General features: G+C 42.2%; 1 protein-coding gene and 1 long non-coding RNA gene across 7 annotated transcripts in view; one reads left to right on the top strand and one right to left on the bottom strand.

The window, feature by feature from the left end:
* Positions 1 to 14260, top strand: part of LOC132455270 (deoxynucleoside triphosphate triphosphohydrolase SAMHD1-like) — a 117316-nt gene that overhangs the window by 33425 nt on the left and 69631 nt on the right. The window contains exons 1-8 of one of the 6 annotated variants that reach the window (XM_060049150.1): positions 5868 to 6341; positions 7902 to 7963; positions 8759 to 8783; positions 9073 to 9233; positions 11061 to 11176; positions 11336 to 11412; positions 12433 to 12591; positions 13058 to 13158. The exons of 1 other annotated variant lie outside the window; for it this stretch is intronic. In XM_060049150.1, the coding sequence (XP_059905133.1) occupies positions 6282 to 6341; positions 7902 to 7963; positions 8759 to 8783; positions 9073 to 9233; positions 11061 to 11176; positions 11336 to 11412; positions 12433 to 12591; positions 13058 to 13158 (761 nt within the window). In that variant the 5' untranslated portion in view covers positions 5868 to 6281. Of the gene's footprint in view, positions 1 to 5867; positions 6342 to 7901; positions 7964 to 8758; positions 8784 to 9072; positions 9234 to 11060; positions 11177 to 11335; positions 11413 to 12432; positions 12592 to 13057; positions 13159 to 14260 lie in introns of those variants that run through there. 4 more of the 6 variants (XM_060049130.1, XM_060049122.1, XM_060049151.1 and 1 more) reach the window with 4 other exon arrangements.
* LOC132455380 (uncharacterized) overlaps positions 9230 to 14260 on the bottom strand; it is a 61176-nt gene continuing 56145 nt past the window's right edge. The window contains exon 2 of the long non-coding RNA XR_009525212.1: positions 9230 to 9606. This is a non-coding gene — a long non-coding RNA (uncharacterized LOC132455380). The remainder of the gene's footprint in view (positions 9607 to 14260) is intronic.

The following is a 14260-nucleotide window of genomic DNA, read 5'->3' on the forward strand; positions in this document are numbered from 1 at the left end:
GGACGCACACACTTCCACATCCTTTGGCAGTGATTCTCTTGGGGGACACCAGAAACAAACACTACAGAGCGGTAGGAACAAGCCAACTGCCTGCTAGTATTTTAATGCTCTTCATCCTCCCTGACCTGTTGCTCTCTTTCTGGCGCCAGTGGTCTCAGCCCCCCGCCGCCATGCCACACACACGAACATGCCCCTCTGTGGATAATTGAGACCAGCTGTTGCAAGGTGCCTTCTCTCCCCATGCCCCCCCCCCCCCCCCCCCCCCCTTGCCTCTCTCACTTTGCACCCCCTCAGTGTCCCACTGCACTTGCCTCTCTCTCTCTCTCTCTCTCTCTCTCTCTCTCTCTCTCTCTCTCTCTCTCTCTCTCTCTCTCTCTCTCTCTCTCTCTCTCTCTCTCTCTCTCTCTCTCTCTCTCTCTCTCTCTCTCTCTCTCTTTTGGTCTCTCTGTCTCTCTCTCTTTTGGTCTCTCTGTCTCTCTCTCTTTTGGTCTCTCTGTCTCTCAGTTTAACAACTTGGCAACTCCTTCTTGTTTATCATCTACTATCTTGTCTATAGTGGCTCAAACGATACCACAAGTGTTTATTCATCTTCATCTTCCCTGGCGGGACCCATCTCGTAGCATTGACATCCACAGTCCATAGTCCAAAGACAGATGTTCAAAAGTACACAAAAAATTGATATTTCTCTTCAGTCACTGGAATGTAAATGGACATGTTCATTGGCAAAGAACAGCAAAGTCCAAAGAACGTGTAGAATGAGCACCAAAGAAAATGCACAGACAAGGAAAAAGTATTTGGCTGACCCAAATCTCAGATCCAGCAGTCCTTCTCTGTTACAGCAGAACTTCTGGGGGCAGACGGCTCAGAGCCTGGGACGCGACCAGAAACCGCAAGGGGGGGCTGTGTAGAGGGTCGGAGGAGGCGGTTAAACAACGACTGTAGGGCGTTCAACACAGCCGACAGGAACAGTTTAATTAAATGTGAATTGCAGCATTCTTCAAAGAAAGTAGTCCAATCCGGATCGCTTTTAACTCATTTCTTCGCTCACTACTTCCTTTATTTGTTAAAGTATTTTGGTATGGTAACTACGGAGCAAAAGAAGGGGAAGTGTGTTGAACACGTGCTGAGCGACTCCCAGCTGATCAAAACTCTAACCCGCCAGTCTGAGCTACCAAGATTTTCTGACCTCCAACCTCTCTGTCGAGATTGATCGAGTCAAGTGGGCGTGGCCTATGTGAAGTGGGCGTGGCCTATGTGACGTATTAGCCTCGGCTTTTTCGCCTATCTAAAGGTGCTGCCTTCTGTGGATGGAGCAGCCTTCAGTAAGGTCTTGCTCCCCTTGTGGCTATGTACAGTATTTACGGCTTATATGTTCGGTCCTGCTTCCTAGTGACTATGTGAGGGTAGCTTATGTACTTAAAATACGTAACAGAATGAAACTGACGCTTGAAACAAACTCTTTTACAGACCCCAAATATATTTGACCTAGAGGTGGACTAATACGAAGAAGTAGATCTTTCAAGTTTCTATCTTTTATTCTATTTAAAAACACACATGCAGTTAACAGGAGAACTATTATGTTGTGTTCCAGCGTCCCGCGCCCTTGGGAGACAGCTGGACGAGCAGGCATCGCTAGACATGTTAAACCATCTGAACGGGCTGGTGCTGCCAGAGGACCTCTTCTTCATCGAGGAGCTGATCTTGAGTCTGTTTGACACCTGTACCGTACCCAAGTACGATTGCCCCCCGTTGCTGTGCCGCTGGCCTGGGCTCACACCAGTCTTCCGAGTTGCACATTTGACGTCACTTCCATTCTCGGAGCCTTCATAGCATTCCTGTTCGACTTTGTTATTGTGGCATGAAATAGGCTAGTCGTTGTTTGTTGTTAGCTACACTAGCCTCTTTAGCCAACCAGCCCGAAAACAAACAACACAACTTTACATTGTATTGCACGCACAGCAAGACCATACAATGTATAAATTGGTGACCGGAATAAAGTAGCAATGTAATCAAGAGTGTAAGAGCATTTAAAATCAACATTAAGATGACCTACGTGGTACAAATACAACAAAAATAATCGTTTCACGAGCACAGTCATTTTGTTGAGAGCGTCATCACTGCTCTCGGTCTACTCTCAGATTTTCGAAAGATGAAGACATAAAGGGGGCGTGCCTTCGAGAAATGCCGCAAGAAAGCTGGGAGATCTTCGACTTTCAACTCGGAAGTCTGGCGTTCGAGGATTCAGGAACACACCATAGGCAATCTCAACTGGGCCTGAGTACGGTTGCCTCTAGTACATACGTCCTCACGTCGTAATACGTCATCACCAAGCGTCCTGCTTAGTAGAAGAACCTCCATGAGAAGAACACAGAGAACAAAAGTGACACTTTACTGACTTTGATGCTTATTTGGAGCCGTTTTACTCAGATACAGCCCTTTCTCACTGAGCGTTTTTACACTGCCAAATAGTCTGTTTTATGCACGCCGCGCGTTTACACTCCCCGAGGTAAATTGCCTGCTTGAGCTAGAGTGAAATCCACGAGTTGCTGACAGTGGTGGGTAGAGTACTGAAAATCTATACTCAAGTAAAAGTAAAATTACCTCCTTCAAAATCTACTTTAGTAAAAGTAAATATTCCAATTTGAAAACCTACTTGAGTAAGAGTAAAAAAGTACTTTGTTTTAAAGTTACTCAAATTACAAGTTACTTTACATTTTTGTATTGGAGTGCTTGGATCAGTGAAAAAGACATAACGTGTTAGTATGCGTGAGTGAGTGAGGGAGAGAAAGAGATGCACTCCTAAAACATTTCTTCACAAGTTGTACAACAAAAGCAATATGTACAACAAAAAATATAATTTAATTTCAAACAAATTTGCATTAAGCTCTGTGCATGTGACAAAAGGCAAGAGCTTTGTAGGAACACAACCAATTAAACACAAACGAGACTGACTTGGTTGGCTGATTGGGCAATCAGATTTATCCAGCCTACGCACATAGCATGCACGCACCCTCACAGAGCCAGACACGACAATGACGAACAAGTTTGTGAGTGGTCTGCAGAATACAGTGTAACATAGTTTCTTTAGAATTATATAAACTATAGCCTACGTGGACCGTAACTCCGCACCCCCTGGCGAAAATATCTTCCTGCGCGTCTGCATCCATGCGTTTCTAGTCCTCAGTCCCAACGTAACGGTCGACTCGTCTCCTCGGCTATGGAATCGCAACTTTGTTGCAACCTAGGGAAAGCGAGTCGCTAACGTGTACGCTTGTATTACAGTCAACGAAGATAATATTTTTATCAAAATACTAATTTTAATGAAAGCACAATGGAAAATGTAATTGAGTAAAGAGTAGAATTCTAAATCAAATATTTACCCGAGTAAGAGTAAAATTACAGACTTAAAAAAGGAACGTGAAAAGTACTCGTCACCCGAAAAATGTATTTTTTCCTCATTTGCGTTACTTGTAATGCGTTGCTGATCATGTGAGAGAAGGTGATGCAGTAGTATTAAACAAAGACGTTGAAAGATGGTGTGATCTACAAGTGAGACGCAGAGGAGCTGTCCTTACGAGGCTTTGTCGGGATAAAAAGCAAGATGTCAGCAAAATAAAGAATATGTTGGCGTTTTTGCAATTGGTGTCTTCATTCGGGAATATGCAAAGCGGTCTAGACTCTGTGCGCAGCCCCGCCTTCTCCAGTGAACCAAGAAAGCCTACGCCGTGACGAACGGGGGATTTTTGACCAAAACTCAAGTTCACTATCGCACCAACTTGAACCCACTCGTGAACCGCTTGCCACCATGTTTATTGTTTAATGGGAAAGAAGGGTCGCATTGACTATACGTCATCCAGCTCAGGTTCCGTAGCCGTGCGTGTGTGCGTGTCCGCTCATTAGCATCTGTACCGTGGCCTGAGCACACCTCTCCGAATTGTGCTCAGGCCACGGAATTGAACTGTACTTGAGTACGGTTGGCGTGCTCACACTAGCCAAACGATCTAGACTTTAGGGGCGCAGAGTTGTCAAACAGACTTAGGCACGGTACATATGGCCTGGTGTGAATGCGCCCTGACTCTCCCAACAGAAGGGTTGGTACAAGGCTCTCCCAACAGAGGAGTTTGTACAATGGCTCTCCCACAGAGAGGTTAGTAAAGTGAATTTCCCAATAGTGGCCTTGGTATGTACACTTTGTTTTTGTTAATTTGTTATCCGAAGTGACTTACAAGTGAGGCTAACAACAATCAAAAACTGCTATATATAGAGCTTCAAGAACCTACTGTTCATAACCTCCTCTCACCATTGCCTGAAAAATGAATTGTTCTCACAGAACCCCCTAGTTAGACTTGCTACACCACATAGCAGGCTTTTTTCTGTTCAAACTCATCGGACTCAGAAATAGGGTTTCCTTTGAGGTGAGCTGCTACATTGCTATCTTCTATTTCTATTTGTCTGTTGACCGTTTCCTCGTGCTGTCGTTACAGTGGTCAAACAAAGGCTGTCTAGAGGTGAAGTCTATCCTGTACGAGATCGTGTCCAACAAAAGGAATAGCATCGATGTGGCCAAACAACCCGGTATCACGCAATTTCGTGCTCATGTGGACGAACGTTAATCTATTGAATCGTGTCCCAGAGCACGATGGTCCGACTTTTTTCGTGCTACACGAAAATTAAATGTTAACCAATGCATTCTGAATGGGAGCGTTTCTCCGATGTTTCCTTGCTACACAGAACGAAATGTAAACCCATGCATTTTGAGTGGGAGCATTTTTCAGACGAGAGAGAGAGTGTGGGCAGACAGTACTGTGCACCCTCTAGTTATATATAAATGTAAATATTTCCAATTTATTAAGCAGACCTCCTCAAAAACTGAAACAAACATGCTCCAATGAACGCGCTTTTCTCAGACAATTGACGTGCTCCACAAAACGAAATGAGTGAGAGAGAGTGAGAGCGAGAGAGGCTTCAGAAGGGGTATGCACAGATAGTACAGTGCACCCTCTAGTTAGATATATGTTAATATATAAATGTTTGCATTTTTTAAGCAGACCTGAAAATAAATAAATAAATTAAAATAACCGTGCTCCACAGAACAAAATGTAAATCAATGCATTCTGAACGGGAGCGTTTCCCTGATGTTTTTGTGCTACACAGAACAAAATGTGTAAACCAATGCATTTTAAATGGGATCGTTTTTCAGACGAGAGAGAGAGTGTGCGCAGACATTACAGTGCACCCTCTAGTCATATATATGTCAATATTTCAGATTTTTTAAGCAGACCTCCTCAATAACTGAAACGAACGTGCTCCACAGAACAGCACGTTAATTGTCTGAGAAATGCGTGTTCTGTGGAGCACGTTCGTTTCAGTTTTTGAGGAGGTCTGCTCAAAAAATATGAATTATTGACATATATATACAGTAACTAGGGTGTACTGTACTGTCTGGCAAACCATTCTGAAGCCTCCCTCTCTCTCTCTCTTTGTCTCTTTCGTTTCGTTTTGTGGAGCACCTTAATTGTCTGAGAACGCTCCCATTCAGAATGCATTGGTTTGCATTTCGTTCTGTGGAGCACGAAAAAAGTTGGACTATCGTGCTCTGGGACACGATTCAATAGATTAACGTTTGTGCGCATGAGCACGAAATCGCGCATGAGCACCGGGTTGCAGAGACAGGGCTCTGGTAAGGAGGGGGAAAAAAGCACGAGACAAAACCAGTTCTACCTTTAACAATTAATACAATCCTCAACACAGCCCAGACCGGTAAGCCACCCAGCCCTACCTTGTACACAGGCGTGTACTGCTTTCATTCCATAGCAACAAGTGGAACCAATACATTGTTGTAGATTTGTTTCCAAGGTACTGCTAACCGGTTTTCCACAAATGCACCTTTCAAAACAGACGATTGCACTTCATGCTCCTCAGTTAAAGGAAAACTTTCATTCGTCTCTCATTAGTTCCAAGGCAGCGCCTGGGCTGCAAAATGCTCTGGGGCCAAAGTCTGGGCCAATGGCACTGGCGTTTTTGATACAAACAAGGGCTGAACAAATACGGTATTCGTACCGAATCGTCACGGTACAGGCACTTCTGGGTGGTTGGAGAGGTGGACAGCGGTGCGTAAATGTGGCGTACATAGCGTATATGGCGAATGCAAAGAAAGGAAGAATTTAAAACTTAAAGTCAGAGTTCCCCCCGGAACGTTTAGCTAAAGGATACTACTCCGACTCCGTAATCCGACTCCATAACTACGGGGACCCCTCGATCATTCGCAATTCTCCGTCTGGATGTCGGATACGCAATACAATTCGCTGCCTGATCGAACTTATATGTTGACTACAAACCATGTAAGTAGTTTTGAAAATAAACTTACAAAGCTTTCCAAAATCTTATTTTGTATTTTATTGGTCCTTAATGTGCAAAGTAAACAATGTACAAAGTAAATAAGGTGCTGAGTCAAACCAGAGAAGTGATTCTGGAAATGATTTTGTTAGAGGACCAATGTTGCGTCGACGGATAGTTATAAAATATTGGATGAGCACGCAAGCTACGGAGAGGGTCTCTGACAGGCACTCCGGCTACAGAAAGGGCTCTCCGTGTCTACGTACAGCACTTTAACATGCACACGCATTTGAAAAGGCCCCATCCAGTTGTTACTATCACCGTTGCTGTGGAAAAAAAAACGAGCTGTGCAAACCCAGCTCACGACACTATTTCAACAACCCCTGTCTGGAAATTGAGAACGGGCAAATAACATAACCAAGTCTATTGATGTTTTCATTGCTGCTGATCTACGGCCATTCTCCGTTGTTGACAAACAAGCAGTTATTTTGATATTGCGCCTTAACTATGAGTCGTACCGTCCTGTACCGTACCGTGACTTCAAAACCAAGGTACGCACCGAACTTGGGTGTACCGTTACACCCCTAATAAAAACGGTATCCGAATTCGAGTCGCTTTGCAATAAATAATCAAAAAATCCCCTAAGTGACTATAAAGTCAACCTTCATTACCCACCGACCTCAATACCCATCCACAGCTGCTGGGGATATCTTTCTCTCTGGATCAACCAGTCAATTGAGAAACAAAGCCAGAACCTGTAAAAGTAAACCTGCACTATAATGTCAATGTATTCATAAGAATACATAATTATTCAATAATACAATTAGGAAACAACATTGTTTAGCTGTTGAGACTGATGCGGTCAGATTCAGCTTGAATTATCACCAAATAGTTCCATTAGGCAAGATCTTCCTGTAGTTACATTTCTGTAGTAATAATTACATTTCTAAAGTTAAAATTGAATTCATAAGTTACATTTCTCTAGTAACATTACCATTGGAAAAAACAGGAAATCTTAAAGTACACATAAAGATTCATGCAGAGGACCTCCTTCTTTTCACTTTTGGCTCCTCCCATTAGATGTTTGACTGAATGTGAGCTTTAAGATAGTTAAATATCTTAAAGCAACCCTCCCTGTATTTTTGTGCTTTATTCTATTATTAACTACTCAGCTAATTTTAGGATTCCAGGGGTAATGACAATATGTGCATAGCCTAATGCCTCTTGGCACAATTGGATGTACCTACAAACCAATCAGAGCAATGAAACATGTGCAACATCAGCAACAGCCAACTCAGTTGTTTATGAAACGTCACTCCCATTGGGCGCGTCTATGTAAACAATTGTTGAATATACCCTCCCTATATTAGATGAATAGTTTTGATTGGCCCAACCCAGCCATGGAGATATGTCTGAATAGTATTTTAGATGCATATACCAGAGCAAATAAAACATGAGCTCACAGATTTTCTAGTCCAAGGCTTGAAGTATTGACCGCTAATGCCACACACAAACTCAAAATAATTAACACAGCATTTGTTTAATTGTTTAATTTTGTTTGAAAGAAAACGTATTTACTGGAGCTGGGATACAACATCTTACTAAAGAAAATTCTTAAGATGGCCAGGTGAGTCTGATATTGACAAGAAAATAGGATATTCACGACAAGTTGCAGCACTTTCTATTCTTAACATTCTTTCTGAGTTTGAGCGATCAGTGGGTCTTGCCCAGAGAAATCAGTGAGCTGATCGATAAAATGTATCTAAAGTACCGTGTTCATTTCGTTTGTCTTGACAGACGAGGATTTATTTTGCATTATTATTTTGATTTAAACTTCCACACCTAGATTACTACAGTTTTTCCCCCCATCAATGAGGATGCACGCGGCAAAATGCATTTTGGCCTAATTTAAAATACGATTCAAATATAAAAATGTTATTATATTACATCATGCAACATAGTTTCTCAACCATGTTTGGTCTCTTAGATTGTAGTGTCCTCAGTTTTGATTGATACATAGACATATTTTATTTTTCCAAATGTTTTTTAGGTCTGCATCCTATGAGTGGCCATTCTCCGTAGTCCCAGTATGTTATGATAGTTTTCTTGAAGGTACAGGCTTTCCTGTTGGATGCATACAGACACCTTAGTTTGGCAGGCTGACCAAATTCAATCTTTTCCAAAGACCACCTTCTGAAAAGTAGGATTGTTCAAGCAAGCTACTGACAGCTGTGTTGTGTTCTCTCTCATTCAGCTAAAATATAAATCAACTGCAATGTTTTACTTTATCAATACGTTTTAAGTGTTTGACTCTCGCATGATAATTTTCACAATATTAACCGTGATGGACAAATCAAATGTGCTGTCTAAGTTACTCTTTCTCCGATCCACTTTAATACACTCCTTTTTTTTATTTCTCCAGACCTAATGATCCCAGCTTTCAAAAGGTAACATACAAAGTAACAAAGTCATGTTACAAGTTAACAGCATTTTGCCACAGACAGATTTATGTTAAGACTCAGTAAATGGTTGCTAAGCTCAAAGTTTGTATTGTTAAGGTTTGCTGAAACAAACTCTTACTGAGCCAAAATAATTTTCCACCCCTTTGAAGCATAATGCAAAATGATAAACCCTGTATTCAGCATTTATGCTTTCCAAACCTCTTTGGTTTCAAAACCACGGTACAACGGTACAGACAGCTTTTAGCAATGTTTTATCTCTGCTCTTCTCTTTCAGGTCTTTAATGACCCAATCCACGGACACATTGAACTCCACCCTCTTCTGGTCAAAATCATAGACACACCTCAATTCCAACGACTGAGAAACATCAAGCAGCTCGGAGGGGTCTACTACGTTTTCCCCGGAGCATCTCATAATCGCTTCGAGCATTCCATTGGGTGTGTGTGTTTGTGTGTGTGTGTGTGTGTGTGTGTGTGTGTGTGTGTGTGTGTGTGTGTGTGTGTGTGTGTGTGTGTGTGTGTGTGTGTGTGTGTGTGTGTGTGTGTGTGTGTGTGTGTGTGTGTGCGTCCGGTGGACACCTTGTACAAGGGTTAGGCCAGTTTAACATCTTTATAACCGTTTTGATGATTAGTCAAATCCCGTATCGTACTACTAATATCTTTACCACCAGATGGCACGCACATGTCCACAAAGCAACTGGTGCCAAGTGGAACATCATGAGTTATGCCGGGCATGCGCCTGACAATTTTTCAAAGTTAGCACAGCAAATCGGTAATTCCCAAATTGATACCCCACAAACCAGTCCTGAACCTCAAAATTCCCAATTAGAATCTCGAGAGCAAAAACGTGACTCAAGCGTAAGCGCTCGCCACAATCGTCGTGTCTCATTGGTGGGCCAAATTCCCTGGGCGGGCAAGGCAGAGAAAGGGGAGGGGCTTAGATCCTTTATGACGACATATTAGACCACATTCCAAATCAGCGCGCTTGAGCCTCAGTTTTTTCAAAGGGGAGCAGAACACCTAGTGCTCGTATTACACCGAATGCAGGTTTTAGCCACTGGGGGACCATAGGCAGGCTAGGGGAACTCATATTTATGTTAGAAAACCTCATGAAGTGAGATTTTCATGCCATGGGACCTTTAAGAACTTTGGAAGATTTATAGTTCTCAATTGGCTAACATCTTTCCAGTTAAAGCCACAAAACGTGACACATCAGCGGCAGCCATCTTGGCCCCAAATTTGATAATTGTTGTTATTGGACCAAGCCCAGCCAGGAATAGGGCCGCACAATATGGCAGAGCAAATAAAACATGAGCTTGCAGATTAGTTTGGTTCCCAGATTAGGAAAAACATGGATACCTATGCCAAACTTTGCGCTTATTGTGTACGAGCATCATTAAATAATTTGTGAATATGTTAATATTAAAGATAAAACAACATATAACTACATTGACATTTATTTGATGGGTTAAGGTTGAACCAACTACTATTGAGGTATTCTGATGGGTCTGAAAGCATACTAAGTTGAAAACCAAAGATCTTTCAAAAATGTGTTTGAAATTCATACAAATGAATCCATGCTGACATTACTTCAAATTACAATGAGGCTTGAAATGGGGTTTTAGACATCGTACAAGTAACTGCAAGATGATTCGCCTTTTACTAGATTTTAGGATTCTAGGTATATTTTATACCTAGTTGGAAGACAAAAAGTCCAAACCTGGGCTGCAAACGTTCGTGGGGCAGATTCTGGGCGAATGGCTTTTTCTTTTTTTGCTTGTTCTTACCAAACATTTTTGGGGGAAAGTATGTTGTCAAAATATGCTTGTTTCTCAAACCGACATGGTAGAAAACCAGTGTTTGAGGCTCCAAACCAAGTTTACAGTGGAGCGTGTGTGGCTGAAGTCTGGTATGAGTCATAGTCAGATTGATTTGAATCTGGGACTGGGTGGGGCTGCACACCTTGGGTGCATTCAGTATCAAAGCAGGCACACAGGTCAAACCAGCCTTCACCACAGACACTCAGGAGGAGCTCTGACTGCAAACATCTTGCCAACTACAATAGAATAGATTTTACCTGTGGCTTGGTGTCGGAGGAGACACACCCCTGGCTGGCACCCACTGGCATGTGGCAGGGTTAACTGACACTTATATTGCAGCGTTTAACTGGGTTATCTTATACTGGTCACTTTTGTTAGTATCTAACCAGATTCTCTGAGGCAACGTTTATCAATTAAAGCATCTTTGTTAATTTATTGTTTGCAGAGTTGGGTACCTGGCTGGAAAGCTTGCTAAATCTTTGAAAGAGAAACAGCCTGAACTGAACATCGATGACAGAGACATCCTCTGTGTGCAAATCGCTGGCCTCTGCCATGATCTGGGTGAGTAACAAGAGCTGCACCCCAACCCTTACCCCAAAACATCCAACATAGGTCAGTTTCTGTGTGAGCATGAAACCAGTTCTGTTTGACGTTATCAATGATGGGATGGTAAATAATGAATGGTTCCATATTTCAGAAAATATTTCTCTCTCTCTCTAGGACACGGACCTTTCTCTCATCTGTTTGATGGGATGTTCATTCCTAAAGTACTTCCAGACTTGCCAGTCAAATGGAAGGTACTGAAGGATTCACCAACTGCTTTCCCCAAAATTCCCCTCGCAGTTTGTTCCGCGACATTTCAAAGACCCTTATCTGGCAACACGCTAAAACAAGCCAAACTGGCCTAACGTTCCTCAGCCTCAGTATCCTCAGCCTCAGTATTCCAACCCAAAATCATTGATTTAATCTCAATCATATAAATGATAACGCCATTGGTGCAAATGTGATTGACAGGCAAGAAAAAATCCAGAATCAATCAGGGAAGGTCCATGAATTGCTGTATGAAGTATAAAATGAATATGGCTGGTGGATGACTGCCATTTCTAAAAGATTATACTCAAATTATAGCTCTTAAACAACTGTAATTTAAGCAGAAAACTCATGAAAGGATTTTCTGCAAAACACTGAACACATTCCTGATACAGTTTTCTCCATTCATGCAATTTATTGAAAGAGGGAAATTGTACCTTTTCCTTCACTTCATTAGCAGTGTTAAGCAAGAATCTGTTCTTCAATGCATATAACTCAACAAGGATAAGAATTTGTATTAGAATACAATCAATATTTATCCCACTGCCTGGCCCCTTCTGATGTCCACCAACTGCCTTTGCAGCAATTCATTAAACATATTTTATAGAGCTTGTTCTATATTAATTTACATATTATATTCAGGTCCTCAGTCCTTAAGTTGCAAGCAAAACTTTTCGTTTGCCTAAAGCAAAAGGTCAGAGTACAACAGGCTACCATATGATGAACATTATTATCCATTGTCAGGCAGTAATATTTCAGCTGAAGGGTTGGCGATTGCACTGTTAAAGAGTATGTTGCTGCAGCTCTGTTAACATAAAAACTAAGAGAACGAGTTAAGGTAATGTGTGTGTGGAATACATTCATAGTGCTTTACACATATCCACTCACTGTCGGCGGTGTCCGCCATGCAAGGCAGCAGCTAGGTCTTAGGTCGCTAGGTTGGAAGCGGTAAGTGTGAGGTGTCTTGCTCAGGGACACCTGAGCAACCTGTGTGTGTGTCATTGCAGCACGAGAAGGCATCGCTAGACATGTTAAACCATCTGATTGCTGTTAACAACCTGGAGCCGGTGATGAAGGGCTACGGGCTGGAGCTGCCAGTGGACCTCTTCTTCATCGAGGAGCTGATCTTTGGGAAAAGGACCGACCCTCATGATCCAAAAAAAGAGGTGTGAAACAATAGCTCTCCCAACAGAGGAGAATGTACCATGACTCTCCCAACAGAAGCGATGGTACCCTCCCAACAGAAGAGTTTGTACAATGACTCTCCCACAGAGGGGTTAGTAAAGTGACTTTCCCAATAGAGTGGCCCCGGTATATACATCTTGATTTAGTTAATTCGTTATCCGAAGTGACGTACAAGTGAGGCTAGCGACAATCAAAATTGGGGTAACTACAAAATAACTGCTGTATAGAGCTTGAAGAACCTACTGTTCATAACCTCCTCTCACCATAGCCTGAAAAATGAATTGTTCTAACAGAACCCCCTAGTTAGACTTGCTACACCACATAGCAGGCCTTTTTCAGGTCAAACTCATTGGACTCAGAAAAAGGGTTTCCGTTGAAGTGAGCTGCTACATTGCTATGTTCTATTTCTATATGTCTGTTGACCGTTTCCTCGTGCTGTCATTACAGTTGGAATACAGAGGCCGTAATCCGGAGAAGTATTTCCTGTATGAGATTGTGTCCAACAAAAGGAACGGCATCGATGTGGACAAATGGGATTACTTTGCGAGGTCAGTCCTTACTCTGGTCACTAACCTTGTTTGTGTATTGTGTGAGATGTTCATGCCACTGCTCTTTAGAACTATGCAAGATATTCACTGCAGCCATCAATTATTTGAGGTGCGGGTCCGTTGGGGGCAGGATATTGTAGTGGCTGGGTGGTTCATGGCTTTATCCCAAATGTTCATTTAGCTGTATTAGCGGGAATTGCGTAGTTATAGTGCGCTAACTTGATCTCATTCCACAAATCTGTTTAGCCGTATTATAGAGGTCATCTTTAAATCCTGTTCCACTTGTCAAGCGCAAAGATTTTTCCAACAACAAAAATTAGAGTTTCCTGGTTTAAGATGAGATTGTCTTTTATTTGATTGGATATATGAGTGAACCTTGTACCTCATGCCTTGCAATAAATAATAGCCTGCCAAAAAAGGTTTTTCCTATATTAACAGGCAAGGTATGTAGCGTCAGATCGCTTTGGGTTGGATGCCCTAATACTAATATTCCTCCCAATATGATTAGTTGGTCATATTTTTAAATACTAAAGACTGTAAGTGACTCTTTTAGAAATAATGATGATAATAATAATAATAATAATAATAATAATAATAATAATAATAATAATAATAATAATAATATAATTATAGTGGATATCATAGGGGATATCAATTATTATTGATACATGGACCTCTTAACCATGAATGGTTAAGAGGTCATTGTTAAGAGGTCCATATATCAATAAGAAGAACCTTTGACTTGACAGACAATAAAGTCAGTTATTTGAGTTGTTTTCAGTATGAGGGGTTTTGAGGGGGTGTTATGGGGGAGAAGAGCGAGTGGACCCAAATGCTCGACACAGAGCAAATAATAAGGGGCTTCACTGAGAGCAACAAATAAGTTACGGCGGGGAAAGGGACGACGAGCTTGATGGCAGGCAGGTAGACAGGCGAGGGTTTGGCAACAGCCGCGTAGTCGGACAGGCGTGGATTCGGCAACAGGATGGTCGGCAGACTAGACACGGGGAGAAGACAGTTTGGCGAAAGCGACGGAACACTGCAACCAACAATCTGATCACGGGGAGGGGCCAGGGACGAGGTACTGACTGCTAGGTGTGAA

This window comes from Gadus macrocephalus, chromosome 1, assembly GCF_031168955.1.
Source record: "Gadus macrocephalus chromosome 1, ASM3116895v1".
NCBI classification, from domain to species: Eukaryota; Metazoa; Chordata; class Actinopteri; order Gadiformes; family Gadidae; genus Gadus; species Gadus macrocephalus.